The sequence below is a fragment of the Zootoca vivipara genome, chromosome 2 (genome assembly GCF_965207765.1).
Source record: "Zootoca vivipara chromosome 2, rZooViv2.hap1.1, whole genome shotgun sequence".
NCBI classification, from domain to species: Eukaryota; Metazoa; Chordata; class Lepidosauria; order Squamata; family Lacertidae; genus Zootoca; species Zootoca vivipara.
In genome coordinates, this window is record NC_142584.1 from 12,612,956 (window position 1) to 12,630,589 (window position 17,634).

A 17,634-nucleotide genomic window follows, 5' to 3' on the forward strand; every position below is an offset into this window, starting at 1 on the left:
GTTCCAGTCCTACCCACCGGAGCGGGAGAAGAAAACAAGCTTGCTCCATCTTCCATGTGACAGCCCTTGAGATATTTAAAAACGACTATCATATCTCCTCTCAGTCTCCGCTTTACCAGGCTTAACATACCCAACTCCATCAACCATTTCCCTCCAGACCCTTGATCATCCTGGCCGCCCTACTTTGCAAACATTCCAGCATGTCCATATCCTTCTTAATTTTGTGACACCCAGAACTGGACACAGTACTCCAGGTGTGATCTGACCAAGGCAGAATAGAGCTGGACTATGACTTCTCTAGATCTGGACACTAGACTTCTGTTGATGCAACCTAGAACAGCATTAGCTTCCCCCCCCCTTTATGCCACTGTTGCTTCACGTCTGTAGGAATCTCAGCATGACCCAGAGCAGGCTATAATTTTGCAATAGGTGTGGCCCCTCTGCTTAGATTGACACCCTCCCCAGCCCAGCATCACCAATTGTTTCTTTTCCGCTTCTTCCCCCAGGATGGAGTCTACAGAAAAGTGTGAAGCTATCATCACGCATTTCAATGGCAAATATATCAAAACACCTCCAGGGGTCCCAGGTAAGAAGCACCCTTGGCTATGAGGGTTGAGTGGGGGGTGGGATCCTGGCAGCTATCTCAGGAGGGTGTGTGGACTGCGCTTGTGAGGAACAGTAAGGAAGAATTCTGAGCCATTTTCTGCAGAGTCAAGCGATAAAGCTTTTCCGATGCTGTATTGTTTTGCAGTGCAGTTGGGAAACTGCATGTTGTGATTCCCCCTCACAAAATGCTCCTTTCACTTTGCAGCACCTCCAGATCCATTGCTTTGCAAATTTGCTGATGGCGGCCAGAAGAAGCGCCAGAATCAGGGCAAATACGTACAGAACGGGCGAGCTTGGCCACGGGAGAATGACACGGTAAGGGAGGGGGCAGCAGTGAATGGGGGGGGGAAGGCTACAACAGTCAGAGACCAGCCCATTAGCCACATGCGGCAGTCAGTCTGAAGCTCAACAACCCTCTCGTTTGAACATTTTGCTGCATGTGTGAAACTGCAAAAACAGAGTGATTGTCACACTCCTGGCTGGCTATTTCGTGCGGCTGGTGGATGGCCTTTGGTTTAGTGGGCTGGCCATAGGTTGTGCAGGCTTGGGGATTAGACATTCTCTTTAGGGCAGGGGTGAGGAACCTCTAGTCCACAGGCCGAACATGGCCTGCCAGGGCTCCCCATTTTTTGGAAGCCACGCCCACCTGCCCTACACCTGAGATAATACATGACGTCAGCTGTGGGGCAGGTAAGAGTGGAACTTCAATTCAGAGCTTAAAGTGAGCTCATTTTGTTCCTTTGATGGAGCAAAGTGCGCTCCCAGCCCCATCAGTTGATCATGAGAGTGTGCTTTGATTAAGGAAGGTAAAGCTGTTTCCATTCAGTGGAAACCGCTCCTCCTTCCCAGTACTGCTCTTTGAACGTCCAGAAACCAAATAGGCAGTGCTGGGCTGTATGAAAGCCCTTCACGAACTCTTTAAGTCTTCAATTTTTGGAGGTTTAAGGAGTATCACCACACTGCTTACAAAGGGCTTTCAAACAGCCCTGTGCTGTGCTTTGAAGTCCCGACAATTGGGGCTTCAAAGTGCAGAATTGGTGGACATTACTACTAGGACGCCCGGTAATTGACAGGGGGACACCCACCTGCCCAATTTGGCCTGCCACGGGTTGGGGAGATTAGGATCTGGCACACTGGACAGAGAAGTTTCCCCGCCCCTGCTTTTAGGGCCCTGGCTGGCTGCAGGAGTTTGCCTGTGAGTCTACTTGAGGTGGCATCATCAGGGCTTGCAACCTGCCCCTAGGAAGGCACAGAAGCAGTTGCTGATTGGTTGAGCTGGGATCTTAGTGGGTCAGGAGAATGGGAGGAGCCACGTATGAACTGTCTTAATATTTCCATGCAGGGTGGGATGACCTTGACCTATGACCCCACAACGGCGCTACAAAATGGGTATGTCTTCTGTTTCTTTCCCTGTTTCTTCGCATTGTAACCAAGAAATAGTTTGGTAGGGGATCTGGTCATAGCCTTCGAGGAGACCTGGCAGAATAAGATCTGCATGTGTGTGAGGCTATGGGAAGGGCTGGACATTCAGCCTCCTCTGAAGCTGTACGAAGTGCTTTAACAATTTCTCCTCATACCCTCTGCAGGTTCTACACAACACCCTACAGCCTGGCCCCTAACAGGATGATTGCCCAGACTGCGCTCTCTCCTTATCTCCCGTCACCTGTTTCTTCCTACCAGGTACTTCTCTCTCTCTTATCTCCAGCTTTGGATGTGATCAGCACAGGCCTTGATTTAAACCTTTACTGTCATAGATCCGTTTGGTGCATAGGGGTGTGAGCTGCAAATCTGGAAGCCTTTGCTTCAAATCTCATCTCAGCCACTTATCTCTCAGCCCTTTCTCTATCAGTGATATAGGGATAATAAGACTGGCCGACTTTTAAGACCTTTTTCAAGAATTACTAAGTGAAATGTAAAATAAAAAAATTCCTTCAGTAGCACCTCAAAGACCAACTAAGTTTTTATTTTGGTATGAGCTTTCGTGTGCATGCACACTTCGTCAGATACACTGAAACAGAATCCACCAAACCCTTAAGTATATTCAGGGGGTGGGGGTGATGGGAATGGGTGATGGGCTGATGGGAGTGGTAAACCTGTAGATGGCTGTTAACAACTGCTGATGGCTGCAATTGGTCCTGCGGGGGAAAAGCAAGGGCTGAGGCGCTAAAGAAAGCTTGATCATGCATAATGAGATAAGAATCCTATGTCTTTATTCATCCCAGGTGGCTCCATGGTTTTAAGCTTGGTAATGAGTTCCAATTGAGCAACTTCTCTTTCCAGTCTGTTCCTGAAATTTTTCTGTAATAAAACAGCTGCTTTGAGATCTTGTATAGAATGTCCTGGGAGATTGAAGTGTTCTCCTACTGGTTTTTCAGTCTTATGGTTCCTGATGTCAGATTTATGTCCATTTATCCTTTGGCGTAGGGTTTGGCCTGTTTGTCCAATACTGTATAGAGAGCTGAAGGGCACTGTTGGCATTTGATGGCATACACAATGTTAGAAGATGAGCAATTAAATAGTCCTGAGATGGTATGGGTATTAAGTGAAATGTGTTACTGATAACTATCTACTTCTATTACTCTCTCTAGGTTCACAGCCCGTCATGGATGCACCATCAGTCATACCTCATGCCGCCCACGGTGAGACCCCCTTCCTCCCATAATATCCACCTGGAGTTCTTGTCTAAGGGCTTTTTTTTTTTTTGCAAGTAACACCCTTTTTGTTTGGAACATAAATTTATTTTGATGCAGAATGCAGAGCAGAAGAGCCAGTTTAAAATCAAACGTATGTGAAGTTTGTATTTTGCAAATGCAGGAGAGGCAAGAAGTCATCTAAGCATCACATGAGAGAGCAACATAAAGCTTGAGAACCTTGTCCAGTTATGGTCCAGGATATTAGACGACACCTCCTTTCCCCAAGGCTGACTAGGTATCCTCTGCACCCAGAAAGCTGAGGGTACCATGATGAATGTAGAGAAAACTTACAGCCAGCATACGCCACCTAATTATTTTACATCACAGAGGCTTCTTCCTTTGTAATAATAATAATAATAATAATAATAATAATAATAATAATAATAATAATTTTATATCCCGCCCATCTAGCTGGGTTTCCCTACTCTGGGCAGCTCCCAACAGAATATTAAAAACATCATAAAACATGAAACATTCAAAACTTCCCTAAACAGGGCTGCCTTCAGATGTCTCCTAAAAGTCAGATACAGTGGAACCTTGGTTTACACCTACCTCTGTTTATGAACGCCTCCGTTTACGAACGCTGCTGACCCGGAAGTGTTTACATCCGGGTTCCGCAGCGTCGGTTGCGCAAATCGCTTCTGTGCAGCTCGCGCATGTGCAGAAGCGCTCTATTGGCGCTTTGCGCACGCGCAGAAGCGCACCTTCAGGGAGCGAATGCCACCGTTTACGAACGCCTCTGTGGAACGGATTGCGTTCGTAAACCGAGGTTCCACTGTAGTCGTTTATTTCCTTGACATCTAACAGGAGTGCTTTCCCCAGGGCGGGCGCCACTACTGAGAAGGCCCTCTGCCTGGTTCCCTGTAACCTCACTTGTCCCAGTGAGGGAACTGCCAGAAGGCCCTCGGAGCTGGACCTCAGTGTCCGGGCTGAATGATGGGGGTGGAGACGCTCCTTCAGGTCTACCAGGCCGAGGCCATTTAGGGCTTTAAAGGTCAGCAGCACCAACACTTTGAATTGTGCTCGGAAACGTACTGGGAGCCAATGTAGGTCTTTCAAGACCGGTGTTATGTAGTCTCGGCGGCCGCTTCCAGTCACCAGTCTAGCTGCCGCATTCTGGATGAGTTGTAGTTTCCGGGTCACCTTCAAGGGTAGCCCCGCATAGAGCCCCACCTTTAACTGCTGCCAGTGTCTCCTCTGCCATGAGTTATTCCAGGCCCTTTATGGACACTTCCCTCTCTCCATCACCTTATTCCCACAATTTTTTTTCTTTACCCCCCCCCCCTTGTCATTGTTGCCAAGCAGGGCACAGTGCTGACACCTACCATGGACCACGCGATTTCCATCCAGCCCACTTCCATGATGGGGCCCCTAACTCAGCAGCTGGGCCACTTGTCCCTCAGCAGTGCTGGCACGGTAAGAGTCTTCTTCCACCTCCTCTAGCCTTCCCCCTTCTCAGAGGGGCTTTTGCCCTCGTCCCTGTGCCTCTTTGACGTCTCCTCTCCCTCCGTCCCACCAGTACATGCCAGCAGCAGCTATGCAAGGAGCCTACATCCCCCAGTACACACCTGTGCCTTCCTCTAGTGTTGCAGTTGAGGTAAGAGGCCCTTTTGTTATTTCTCCCTAAGTTGAGGGTGCATGCTAGGCACCAATATAAGACACACACACACACACACACACACACACACACACACCACAGCTGGGAACTGCTTTATTATTACTGATCATTATTATAAACGTTATTTCTAGACCGTTCTTCATCTGACAATTGCAGGGCAGAATCCTACACAAAATACTATACAGTGGTACCTCGACTTACGAAGACGACCCGCTCTGCGGCCATCTTCGTAAGTCGAAGTCTTCGGTGGTTGAAGCGCCGCTTCTGCGCAGGCGCGAAGCGTGATTTCGTGCTTCTGCGCATGCGACGACCACGCGCGCCGCTTTGAGCAAGCGCAGAACGCGCGCGCAGGGCGAAAAGACTTCCGGGGTTGTCAACTTCGGAAGTCGAATCATTCGGATGTCGAGGTACCACTGTACTACTAAATACATAGTACAGTCGTACCTTGGATCTTGAACACCTTGGCTACCACACAAATCGGCTCCCGAACCATCAAAACCCGGAAGTGATCATTCCGGTTTGCGAACGTTCTTTGGAACACAAATGTCTGATGGGGCTTCCGCGGCTTCTGATTGGTTGCAGGAGCTGCCTGCAGCCAATCAGAAGCCGCACTTTGGTTTCCGAAGGTTTTGGAAGTTGAACGGACTTCCGGAACGGATTCCGTTCGACTTCCAAGATACAACTGGACAAAGTATTCTACAGCAGGCACCATCACAGTCAATTCTGAATATTTTGGAAGAAGTTGAATGCAGCACACTCGGTCACTTTCTTCCAGAAACCAGGATGGGGGAGAAAAAAGTGCTTTCAAAAGATGACTAAAGGCAATACTGGCCAGTCATCTCTCTAATGGGAAAGGAGTTCTGTAATTGCTGTGGTGGCTTTGTTCTGGGAGCCTATAACAGACATCACCAGCAGGGTCTCCCCACTCATTTATAACCCAGATCGTATGTACTGGGAGAGGCTGTCTGCCACGTATTTGGGTCCTAGGCTGTTTGCATCTTTAGACAACTAATGTCAAAACTTTAAATCAGTCCCAGGAACCAGGGCCGCTCCTGAAAGATTCCACTTTGGGACATCATACAGCAGGCATGGCAAACCTCTGACCCTACCAGGACTCTTAATTTGCGCCCACGAAGTTGTGATCCCCCATCCAGGCACACACCTGTCACTCACCAGATGAAGCTGCAGCTGCAAAGAACAACTGAGAGCCTTAGAGTGTGTTCCTGATCGTGCCTTCACAAGTGTGGCTGGCATAAGCCACCGTTATATGTGGGGCAAGCTGTGCTGCTGGGGTTGGATCCACACAGGAACCCACTAGCATCCATTGCCAAATTTAAAGGCTGCTGAGTGCAAGACATGCTCGCAAAGGGAACAGTTGGGAGCGCAGGCTCCTGGTTGCCCCTTTACTGGTGCTGCTTGCGTTTAGCGGCACCAAATACGAGACGTGCTGTTTGGACAAGGGGTTGGGTCCACCTGATGTCGTGTGAGGTCATGTGATTGGCAGCCCTGCCGTCAAATGTGGTTCATGAAAGGTTGGCCACAATTGCATCCAGCCCACCAACCAAAACGGGGTTCCCCGCCCCTGCCATAAAGTAACCGAGCTGCAGCATTCGACACTAGTTTCTGCTCCTGGGTTGCTTACAACACAGTGCAGTAATCCAATCCTGAGATCATCAGAGCGTGGATTATAGTGGCCATGCTATCTTGGCCTAAGAACAGCTGTAGGGGTGAGGCACCTGTTTGTGCAGAGATTCTTTATATTGCAGCGATAAGCTTTTTCCCCGCATTTGTGTGTTTAAAACAGGCAAGTGGGAGGGAGGGAGGGAGGAATCCAGTATGTATACACACCCAGGGCTTTTTTTCCAGCCAGAACTTGCAGGAACTCAGTTCCGGCCCCTGTCAGGTGGATGCCATTGCCATTCTAACAGAACAAGAGAGAAGTTCATTGCGAGCTTTGGAATCCCTTTTCTAGAAAAATAACGCTGTATACACCATAAGTTTATACATGGGACCCAGGTGGCGCTGTTGTTAAACCACTGAGCCTAGGGCTTGCTGATCAGAAGGTCGGCGGTTCGAATCCCTGTGACGGGGTGAGCTCCCGTTGCTTGGTCCCAGCTCCTGCCAACCTAGCAGTTCGAAAGCACGTCAAAGTGCAAGTAGATAAATAGGAACCGCTACAGCGGGAAGGTAAACGGCATTTCCGTGTGCTGCTCTGGTTTGCCAGAAGCGGCTTTGTCATGCTGGCCACATGACCTGGAAGCTATACGCCGGCTCCCTCGGCCAATAATGCGAGATGAGTGCGCAACCCCAGAGTCGGTCACGACTGGACCTAATGGTCAGGGGTCCCTTTACCTTTACCTTTTACACCATAAGTTTAAGGCACATTTAAGCACCCCCTTCTGAAACAAGCTGAGGATCTGCACAAAGCTACCATTTCAGCAACCTTAACAAACTGCAATTCCCAGGACTGTGTGTGTGTGTGTGTTTGTGTGCTTTAAATTATGGTGTGTACACAGCCCAGGCCTAGACCCCAAGTAACGTGTTCAAAGGCAATGTTTGCACGCGTGAGAAATAAAACTACCCTAGTTCCTAATCCCACTGCCAAAATGGTCTGGCCTGTTTGGACCTTTGTGAAACCATCTTCCTCTGCCCTCTGGCTTTAGGAGATATAAAGTATGGTTCTACTGAACCATTTTAAGTTGGTGTAGGACTTTGGTTCCCAACGAATGTTTAACAAGGATCATCTTTGTACTGAGTAAGGACTGGAGGGGGCAGCAAGATCACCTCGGCCCACTGACTCATTTCCATGCAAGTGGAGGCCTGGCCAAAGGGCTGTTTAACCCTCTCTTGCCAAGCAACAGAGGCGGTTTCACATTTCCCTGCTTACACACCTTAGCAGCAAACTCCTGTGTGTGTGTGTGTGCCACGAGGAGGCAAATTAGAGAGAGTCACCGAAAAACACAATAAGAGAAGCGAGGGGGATGGGGTGGGGAGCAAGGCCTATGCTAAGAGATTGTCACAAGCTGTTTGGACGCAGAGGAATGGTGAGAGGCACCAGCTGGGGAACCCCCAAGGGAAGAAGGCTCAGAGCCTGGGAATTGGTGGTGGGACAACAATGAGTTGTCAGAAGGACAAGACTGGGAGGAGGAGGTGTGGGCAACTGAAGAGGTAACAGGGCTCTGTGGCCGAGAGAAGTCCAGAATCAGAGGCAGAAGCTGAAGCAGGAGGGGAGGGAAGCCAAGAGGCAAAGATGAGACAGGCTAGTGAAGAGCCATGGGGTCTCCAGCTTTTGCTGCAATGAGCTCCTCTCCCCGCTGGTCTCCCAGAACTAGGAGAGGCATGAAGAGGGCAGAGGAGAAGTTCGCTTCATGCAGGCACAGTCTCAGATTGCTTGGGGGGAAACTCTGGAGAGGAGGGGACTGTGGGGAGGTGCGGACCTTCAGTCTCCCCAGCTGCTTCATGGGGGCAAGACCTACCAGAGATGAGTCACTGTGCACATTAGTCCCAACACACCCGTGCAGATCCAACTTGGCCTTGCTTAACTTGGTGGACCTGATAGGTTCGGGAAGAAACGTCTCCCACCCCAATTCCCCTAATGGTGTTTTGTCACAGGAGAACAGTGGCCAGCAGAGCCATGTGACAGTGGAGTCCCCATCGGATCATGCTGCCTACTCGTACCAGTACAACAAGTAACAACAGGTAAGGGGGAAGTGGGGAGGCATTGTGTAGGGAGTGGAAGGACAGCTCCATCTCTCCCAGAGGGCAAAAGCAACATCCGTCTAAGGCTTGGTTATCAGCCAGTTCCAGGAGGGCTGGGGATGGTGCCAGAGGCTGGACCACTTCAACTTTACCCTGGGGCCACAAGCGCAGTAGGCCTACTCAGGATAACACCCGCCCTCGTAATTACCTCCATTTTCCATCCTTCTAGCACCATTGAGCAGCTCAGCTCTGAGCAATCACTTCGAGGGAGACAACTTTTATTTTTGTTTAATTTGTGCTGCGTTTAGAAGATGGAACCATTTTTTTTCCTGCAAAGAAAAAAGGTTGTTTTTGTTTTTGTTTGTTTTTTTAAAAAAAGGATATAACCGCAATAGACTTTTGACACCGAGGAACCAAAGGAGGTTAGTGTGGGGGTGGAAAGGATATGGCCCCCCGACCCTTAGATGTACAGATGGACTAAGGACTATTTTAATACAAGGAAAACATTTTTTGTGTGTGCGTGTGCGTGTGTTTGCGCGTTAATTTTCTTGTTAACAGCAAAGTCAAACGCTTTGGATGCCACAAAATTCCCCAGAGAAGAACAATTGCTATTGTTATTTTTTTCCTCGCTCTCTTTTTTGGAAAGATGGCTCTCCAACTCTGGGAGGAATTTTTTTGCTCCTTTGAATTTGTTTTGTTTTATTTTCTTTGGTCATTTAAAAGATTTTTTAAAGGACAAATATGCAAAAGTGTTTGAATATTTTTTTTGTTGTTTTATAAGAAAAAAAAATGCTCTGAGAAAGCCCCACCTCGCAGCTGTTAGGAAAAAAAAAATCAATGCAGACTTCTTTTCTTCTTCCTTGGGGGTGGGAGTGGGGAGGGGTGGGAATTTTGCTTTGAAAGGATTATTTTATTATTTCAAGAGGGAATTTTTTTTTCTAAAAAAGACAAATTTACAAAAAAACAAAAAAGGAAACCTACAAAAAAAAACCTACAAAAAAATGAAAACTACAAAAAAAATATGAACTTTTGACGGCAGCAAGAGGGGCTTGCATAATAACTTGTCAAGTTGGAGGGAGATGAAGTGGCTGGTGGCTTTTGATGAACGGACTATTTTGCGGGGGGGCAAAAGTTCTGCCCCAGCTGAGAGAGAGAGAGAGAGAAAGAAAGAAGGAAGGAAAGAAACAAAGTTTGCTCCAGACTTCGATTTCTGCCCTCTACCCCGTCCGATGGGACCGGTTCTTACTGGATTGCTTTGGACTCTGTTTTGAGCTTCTGCGCAGACCCTTCTTTGCTTTCACACGGACTTCCCCCCTCGCCCGCCCTGCTCTGGATCAGGGGAACAATAAACTGATTGAGGAACCTGCTGCCCCGTGGTGTGTCGTCGCTTCTGGACTCTTGGACACTGAATGGACGCATTGCCAGCAACAGAGCTTCGCCCTCCTGCCCTCTCCTGCCCCATCTCCCGACCCGACCCTTGGGACACACACACACACAGTGCCTTCTGCTGCCTGCGGTCCGGACTGTGCTGCCGTATGCCCCCCCCCCTCCCCGACTCCTGCATGCCTGTCAAACCCAGGTGCACAGAGTGTCTCTTTTTTCTTGGCAAACCAGTTGGGGGCGCAGAGGCCGATGCTTCCAGCTGGCGGGGATTTGGGGGTGGGGTGGGGAGGTCTGTTCCGGTTGCTTTAAAAACAAAACAAAAAACCCACACACAAAACAGGGAGCGTCTAGCACCTTGCAGGGGGTGGCTGAGTTCCCCACCCCCCCACCTCGAAACGGATATCCTAGTTACTATGCACGTTTCCCTTCCTCACCCCCTCACCCAAACAAGCCCTTGGTTGCTGGCTCCCCAGATTCGCAATAGCAGGAGACTATGTGCAATAATCCGGCCCTTCCTACAGCGCGTTTCCCTGGAGAGCCTCTCGAAGGTACCAAGTGCTTTAGACACCTCTGCATGTTTTCTCTCCGTTTTATCCCTCCCCCCCCCCAAAAAAAATCCCGCTTTCTCCCAACCAGATGGTGCTAAAAGACTTATCCTCTCTTCCACCATAAAATCAGCCCGGCTGGCATGAAGCTGACCCTTTTCACCTTGTTTTTAGACGTTGCTTCCCACCCACCCCCCTCTAGATGTGATCATGAGAAGCCTTTCCCCCTCCTCCTTTCTTGATGCCCAACTCATACCTTTGATGAAATAGCTCTTATGCAGCTGACAATCAGGGAGGACTAATTGCAGAGGCCATACGGGTGTCATGTGAGCCAGGGATTGAGAGCGTGGAAGTGTGTGTGTGTGTGTGTGTGTGTGTGTGTGTGTGTGTGGTACATGTAGGATGGCATTGGGAAGAAGGTATCCCTGCAGAACTGGGCTTTTTTGGTTTGGGTTTTAATTTTGCATTTCTCAGGACATTTGTATTTTCTTTCCTTTTTAAAGGATTTCTACTTTGTCCTGACTGTTAAGTGGGATCAGGTTTTTCCTCCCTAACAGGAGTGTTTGAGGTTTTGGAAAGATAAAGGTTCATTACCCCCCCCCACCTTGCATAGCTCCTTGCGTGCTTCTTTGTTGTCTGTCCTCAGCCACACACACACACACACACACACACCCCAATTTGCACCCTTAATTGGTGGCAACGCAGGACTGAGGCACCCCCATTTAATACCTCAGATATTGGCAAGGGAGGGGTTCTCGGTGTAAGCAACTGGAATCCCTGCTTGTAACATCAGTCGATTCCCAGAATGCTGTTTTTGTGCCCCTTCCCTGGCCTGGAGCTTAGACTGAATCAAATTAAGCTGACGATTTACCCCAAGGTGCTGAGCTAAACTGAAGTGCCTTCATTTGGCCATAGGGCCCCCCGCTCACCTTCATCGCTGCAAGCTTTTCGGCAGCGGCTAGACTGACTTCTGCAGGGTGAGGCCTAACAGCCGACTGAGTAGAGATTTAGGCCAAAATTAATCAGCAAAAGGTGTTTCTGTTGAACCTTGCCTGTCACAATATTTCACTAAAAGGGCCAAAAGGGCACCAGAGATATATGGGTGCAGAACAACTCCCCCTACGCACATCATCATCCTGTTTTCCAAGTGGCAGTTTCCAGAAAATGAGAGCTGGTTGTCTCTCCCCCCCCCCCAACTCAGTCTTTACTTCACTTGGGTGCCCGCACACCACAGCATTCAAAAACGTAGTTTCGGTTTAGCACATGACACACCCAACCTGTGCCGTCCACAGCAGTTCCTTAGGATCAGGCTGTAAACAGATTCAGGCTAAATGAATTGGTTTTCTAGTGTGCTCCAAATCTGGACAGCAACCCAAATAATACTTTTGGTCTGCACAAACATTTCCATTCTCGCACCAGATTTCCTGATATCCCAACCGCACTGCCACAAAAAATATAAAAAAATACATTGCACAGCATCAGAAGCCACTTTCCATGTTTTCGGCTGAGTCCGCTTTGCAATCCCTCTTGATCACACCAATCCATTAGGAAGTTTTGTTTGGATAGACATGGCTAGAAGCTTCACAGGAGCACTTCTGCCACTGCCGTTAATTTTAATGCAACTTGCGCAGGATAATTTCCTTGCGGGTTCTGCTTGTCCAACATGATCAGATGTGTTGGTATTTCAGGCATATGGTAGTACGTAACTGCTTAGAGAATCCCAGGTTTTGAAAGAAGAGAAAAAAGGAGCATGGAGATTTGTGAAAACAGTATATTGAGCCTTCTCTTAGATTTACGTCTGATTTATTGCATACCAAGAACTAATTAAGTATGTGAGCATGAAATTATGTTCCCCTCCTATATTGGTTATTTTAATCACCGTTTTATATAAGGCTTCTGATAACAAAGTTTGAATGGATAAACTCAGATAAATTAGCAAAGCTTGAAATACACTAGATATAGACATTCGATGCTGGTGGCCAAGGATGTGATTTATTCAACCCATGTAGGTAAGATGGCCATGGAAAAGCCTTGGTCTTCTTCAAAAGCATGTCCTTAGAACTAAATTGTAACAATGGTTCAGTGCAAACATGGTTCACATTAAACATGGTTCACATTAACCATGGCTTGCCGCCGCCTCTGATTAGTATTTCAGAATATACTGAAACCATGGTCAGCTTCTGTTAACCTGCCCCTGGAGGGCATGTATATAATAAAACACCAGCAAGATCTGCTTGCCATCTTGCAGGCCGAAGGATGGAGAAACTGTCTTAACCATGGCTTGGTCAGTGCAGAAGGAACATTTAACCATGGTTTAGGCATTCATATGTAAAGTAACACTTAAACCATGGTTAAGGAAAACAAACCCCACTCAAAACATGATGTCTGTATGGGATTCCCACTATCCCTTTTTTCAGCTTAATTCAGTTTCGATTATGACCCTGCTCTGGTTCCACCTCTGCAGTGCTAGCAAAATATAAAACAAAGAAATAAACTCCGTCCAGCAAAAGTTAGTTGTAGCCAAAGGTTCAATCCTCTAGGTCCCATGAATTCAGTAAGTCAAGATGCATAAGATTCTGTTTAGGGAAATAAGGAACACAGCAAAGTCTGACAGCATTGTGAAGTGCGTAGGGATGCAGTTGCAGATATTAATCTAGATGTACATCTGGATGCAATATTTATCTGGGTCTTACTGGAATGCATATGCACCTGAAACTGCCCATTTGTCATTTGTGACTAGTGTCTAGAACAAGAGCTGGTTTGGAGGCAAGGAATTCTCGGTATCATGGATACAAATACTTCTGTGCTGGTTTCAGAGTGACTGTGCATCACCCTCCATGAAATAATTTCTGCTTTCAAACCTGGGTCTGCAGTCTTTCGCCTTCCTAGTGGGGTTGCTGTGCACGTCACAGATTTAGTGGATTACGAATCTTTTGGGGATTAAATCCCAGTTCAGAAAGGAGTGTATTTTGGAAAGTTGTGGGAATGGTCTTTTCAATGTGTGTGCCTGTGTTTCATGGCTGGCACGCAGCTATATTATTAAATAAGTTTCATTTCCCAAAACTGAGGTTGACGTCCATCTCGGCAGTAGCTACGTTGCAATGTTTTCCTAGGCTAGTTGCATTTTACTTCTGCGTTCCTTCATCTCTCTCGCTGCCCTGAAAGACTTGGCTTTACTATAGGGTCAGCATTTCACAGACCGTATCCGTCTTATGCTAGGGACTCCAATCTATTTGCTGGAAAGTCTCTCTGCATTTGTTCAAGAGGAGCTGCCCTGCGCAGCCAGCAGCACAAAACTAAACAGATGCCATGCAGCAACACACTTGGCAACCCCCTACGAATCTCTTCCATCCAGGTTTGAGTGCAGGATTCTGTGCGTACGAGCCATCCTAACCCACTGCCCCAGTTTTCTGGATTGGGGCAAATTGCTTAGCTGTTACCCAGGCATCCTTCTCATCCTCGGCCTGTTTAAAAAAGTTGTTCTGCAGACTTGTTTCATTTGCTTTCTCCTCCGGTGTGTTTAAGAGCTCCCTCTATTCTAGCCCCCCCACCCCCAGAGCAAGCTTGCTTACTGGTCAGCCGCTCTCTCATTTGGACTAGGAGGTAGCTCTTGGTGGAAATGGGACGAGAGGAGGGAACGCAAAGGAAGGGAAGGGTTTGGGTGCCATTTTGCATCAAGGCAGCCTTTGGGACTGGAGATGTATTTGTGCATGTCGAAACCCGGCAGAGGACAGACAGGAGCAGCCTCGACCTAAGCGTTCATGCTGGTGTCCCTACCTCTTCTTTGCCCCATTTTTCTTTTCTGTTTGCCAAAGATATAAACAAGGTCTCCTAGGGCTAACCTGGTGCCACTGCGTTTTTTAAAAGAGAGAACAAAAATGGAGTGCGTTTTCTACCTGAGCAGAGTCTTAAGCCAGATGCAGCTGTCTATTAAGGCCCGGTCCCATGCAGGAAGGAAGCAAGGACTGGTTTAACAACAGCAAATAAACAAGAACGCGAGAGGAAGGGAGTCTGAGGGTGTGGGTAGTGAGGGCAAGGGAGAGATTGTGGCCAGGGCTGGGTGGGTAAGGAGAAAGGATAGGGTGTAAGGGAAGAATTAGGGTATGCGTACGGCTGGATGCTAATGCAGCGTGAGAGAAAGTAAGATTGAAGTGGGGGAAAGGTGGACATGCACAGACATGAGAGATTGTGTGCTGTGGGCCCAGATAGAGACCCTACACTTCACCATTGCAAAGCTTACCCATGGTCTTAAGCCCTGTTCTCACTCCCCCTGCCTTCACTAAAGCACTCCCTAGCTTTTCTTTTCCTGAGCAGCACATGGCATTTGGGGCCATGTATTCCCCTTTGACCCCCATCATCCCAGGTCTGGAAGGAGGGTTGGCAGTTAGGAGAAACATCTGAGAATATCCTCCGCGGGCTGCAGAGGCCATACATCGAATGGCACCATTCATCCCCCCTCTGACCGAACTGGCAGGGAGACTCCTGGCTGCTTTCGTGCAGCACCTTTGCTTTGAACCCGAGCTGCAGCTTTCTCATGGGAGACGATGAGCAAAGCTTTCCGCTCACATCCTCATTGCTCCTTCCTACACTCTGGGAGTCGACCACTGCGCAAAAGCATGATTTGCGAGCATGTGTGCGTAGCATAGGGACCGGAGGCCAAAAAAAAGAGCAAAAACCCTGGGACCTAGGAGCATGGACCTCTGAGCTGCTAGATTTTTCTTTTAATCTTGTGCCTTGATTTCCCCTATCCCATTCTGCCAGTGGGGGGAACCAGTCCCTGCACTTTAAATTTCCAGTCTAGTTAAGGCCTTTCCTGATCTGCTCCTTCTCCACTTTGTGAATGAAAGGACCTTGCAGCCTTGTCCCACTCTATGCCCAACAAAGCCTCTGTGCTCTTCTCTGGCCCAGCTTCCCTCTGCACAAACCAGCCCACCCACCCACCCCCTCTTGTTCTCATCTCCTGCATCATGCTTGCCCCACCCAGCCTTCCCACCATGCTGGAAGAGGAGGAGGAAGCAGCTGGCTGCCTCAGAGACCTAGTAGACTGTAGATGAGCCTCAAAACCTTTGTCTCTCCTAAATGCTGGTATCTTTTTATTATTATTAAAAAAAACCAAGCTCCACCTCCAAAACTCTTTGCCTGCCGATTCCATGCTTGCATCAAAACCCCGTCCTCCTTGGAAGTTATTGGTGCTATTTGGGGGAGCAAATTAAAAGAAACCCGGTTCAGAACGCCCCTTCATTTTTATGCTCACCAGTTCCAGTTTTTTTGTCATTTTTAGCTACACATCTACCTCACATGTACTTGCAGTTCATTTGTACATCCTGAACCGGCAAACTGCACCTTCTCCAGGGGGGGCAAGTTCCCCCACCTCACCCTTAGAAAACCCTCTGGGCTCCTCTGCTTTGTTTCTAGGGGGTGGGTGGAAGAGAAATGTTTCTTTTTTTAACAAAAGAAAAAAGATTAATAACCCCCGTGTTGCTGCTAATTACTGGAGAGTTTTGTTAAGATGTACCACATTTTGCTTTTTAAAAATTTCCTTTGTAAAGTGTGTTGACGCTGCGTTAGTTCGTTTCTTTGAACTTGAGCAGAAATCTTTGATCCACAGGTAGGGCACAGTTTTGTGACCTCAATGTGAGACCCCCAAGCACGCCAAGAATTCGTAAGTGAATACAAGTGATGAATAGCTGCACAGTTTCCACCTAGAAGTGAAGTCCAGGAATGGTATAAACCATTGTTGGTTTTCAAAACAGCCTTTTTTATTTTTAAGAGAGCTCGCTGAAGCAAAACAGTGGATTTATTTGGACCCCCTGGGAACAGTTGAACGGTCAAAAGGTACAGCACAAGGGATCTTGCCTTTAAACCAGCCTGCCGTGAACAGGCTCTCAGACTCCATACTCTGGCTCTAGCTAAATACTGAGTTTGCAGGAATTTGGTTTCCGTAAGAGAAAGGAAATCACTGACCCCCAGGTTATGCAGCTCCACCTTAACCATCGACACATATTTCTGAATGTTAAATCTCGGGGTGTCGAGGTGACTGCAAACCGCCAAACTGAACTAGCAACGATCCCGTTAGCAAAAGATACTTGAGGGAATGAACTTTTTGCCTTGGGCCAGAATCAAAATGAGCAGAGGTCAACGAAATTTGGTGGGTACTTTTGGTAGAGTACTTTTAGAGTACTTTTGGTATTGCTGTGCTGCTAGAATTTCTAGAACTGGCTCATTGTAGAGGATAGGGAGCTGGATGTATTTGTCTATGATACAGGATGGCTGCTCTAAGCTGCCCAAAAGTGATTGCACAGCCAAGACACTTCCGAGCTAATGGCTGTCAAACAGCAGCTGTTGGCTCTTTGGGGAGCCTGTTCTATCCAGAAGGAAGTGATGCTCTTGACAAATACCAATACCTCAGCTCAAAACACACACGTACCCAGCACCATCAAAGTAGGCAGTGGGGTGGAGGCAATACCAAACAGGCTCGCTAATAAAGCAGATAGTATTCCAAACCAATTCTATTCCAGCAGGGCACAAGGTTGTGCTGTGGGCTCCTGCTTCCGTTTTTGCCATGTATTTCCTCTGTCAGAGGCAGTACCCCTAGAGCTGTTGGTGATTGTTTCTGAGTTGGGCAAAAGGAGAAAAGTCAATGTTTTGTCTTCCAGAAATCTCACTTTTTGTCTGTCCGGGAGCTAATACAGTTTATGCTACTAACATTCTGAGTGGCAAAAAAAAGGAGAGGGTCAGTAACAAGTGTTTCCTCGAAATACTTTACTCGCTAGGATCGCACCAGGATAACATTTTATTTTTTAAAGAAAGGGTTTTCTTGATTGCAGAGCACTTGATGTTCTTCAGCTTTGCCTTCCCATCTCTAGGAGGAAGCTCTGGTGGGGATTCAAGCTCTGCTTTGAGCTAACGCAAGGCCCAATCCACCCCATACCTTGGGACAAAATTTATAGCTTGTCGGCACTTTCCTCTGGAGCAATACGCCCTTGGTGGTTCAGATGGTTGCACTAATGCCTTGCCCTGTAGCAAATGGCCTTTAAAGAAGATAGCAATAGGCACCTACTCTTAAGAAATACCCATCTCATGCTGGTTC

General features: G+C 47.8%; 1 protein-coding gene across 3 annotated transcripts in view; it reads left to right on the top strand.

The window, feature by feature from the left end:
- RBMS2 (RNA binding motif single stranded interacting protein 2) overlaps positions 1-9,983 on the top strand; it is a 72,994-nt gene extending 63,011 nt beyond the window's left edge. For all 3 annotated transcript variants that reach the window (XM_035103592.3, XM_088662936.1, XM_060272034.2), the window contains exons 6-14: positions 507-586; positions 812-921; positions 1,949-1,995; positions 2,193-2,286; positions 3,195-3,245; positions 4,605-4,715; positions 4,819-4,896; positions 8,530-8,616; positions 8,846-9,983. In XM_035103592.3, the coding sequence (XP_034959483.1) occupies positions 507-586; positions 812-921; positions 1,949-1,995; positions 2,193-2,286; positions 3,195-3,245; positions 4,605-4,715; positions 4,819-4,896; positions 8,530-8,610 (652 nt within the window). In that variant the 3' untranslated portion in view covers positions 8,611-8,616; positions 8,846-9,983. The remainder of the gene's footprint in view (positions 1-506; positions 587-811; positions 922-1,948; positions 1,996-2,192; positions 2,287-3,194; positions 3,246-4,604; positions 4,716-4,818; positions 4,897-8,529; positions 8,617-8,845) is intronic.
- Positions 9,984-17,634: the final 7,651 nt, after the last annotated feature.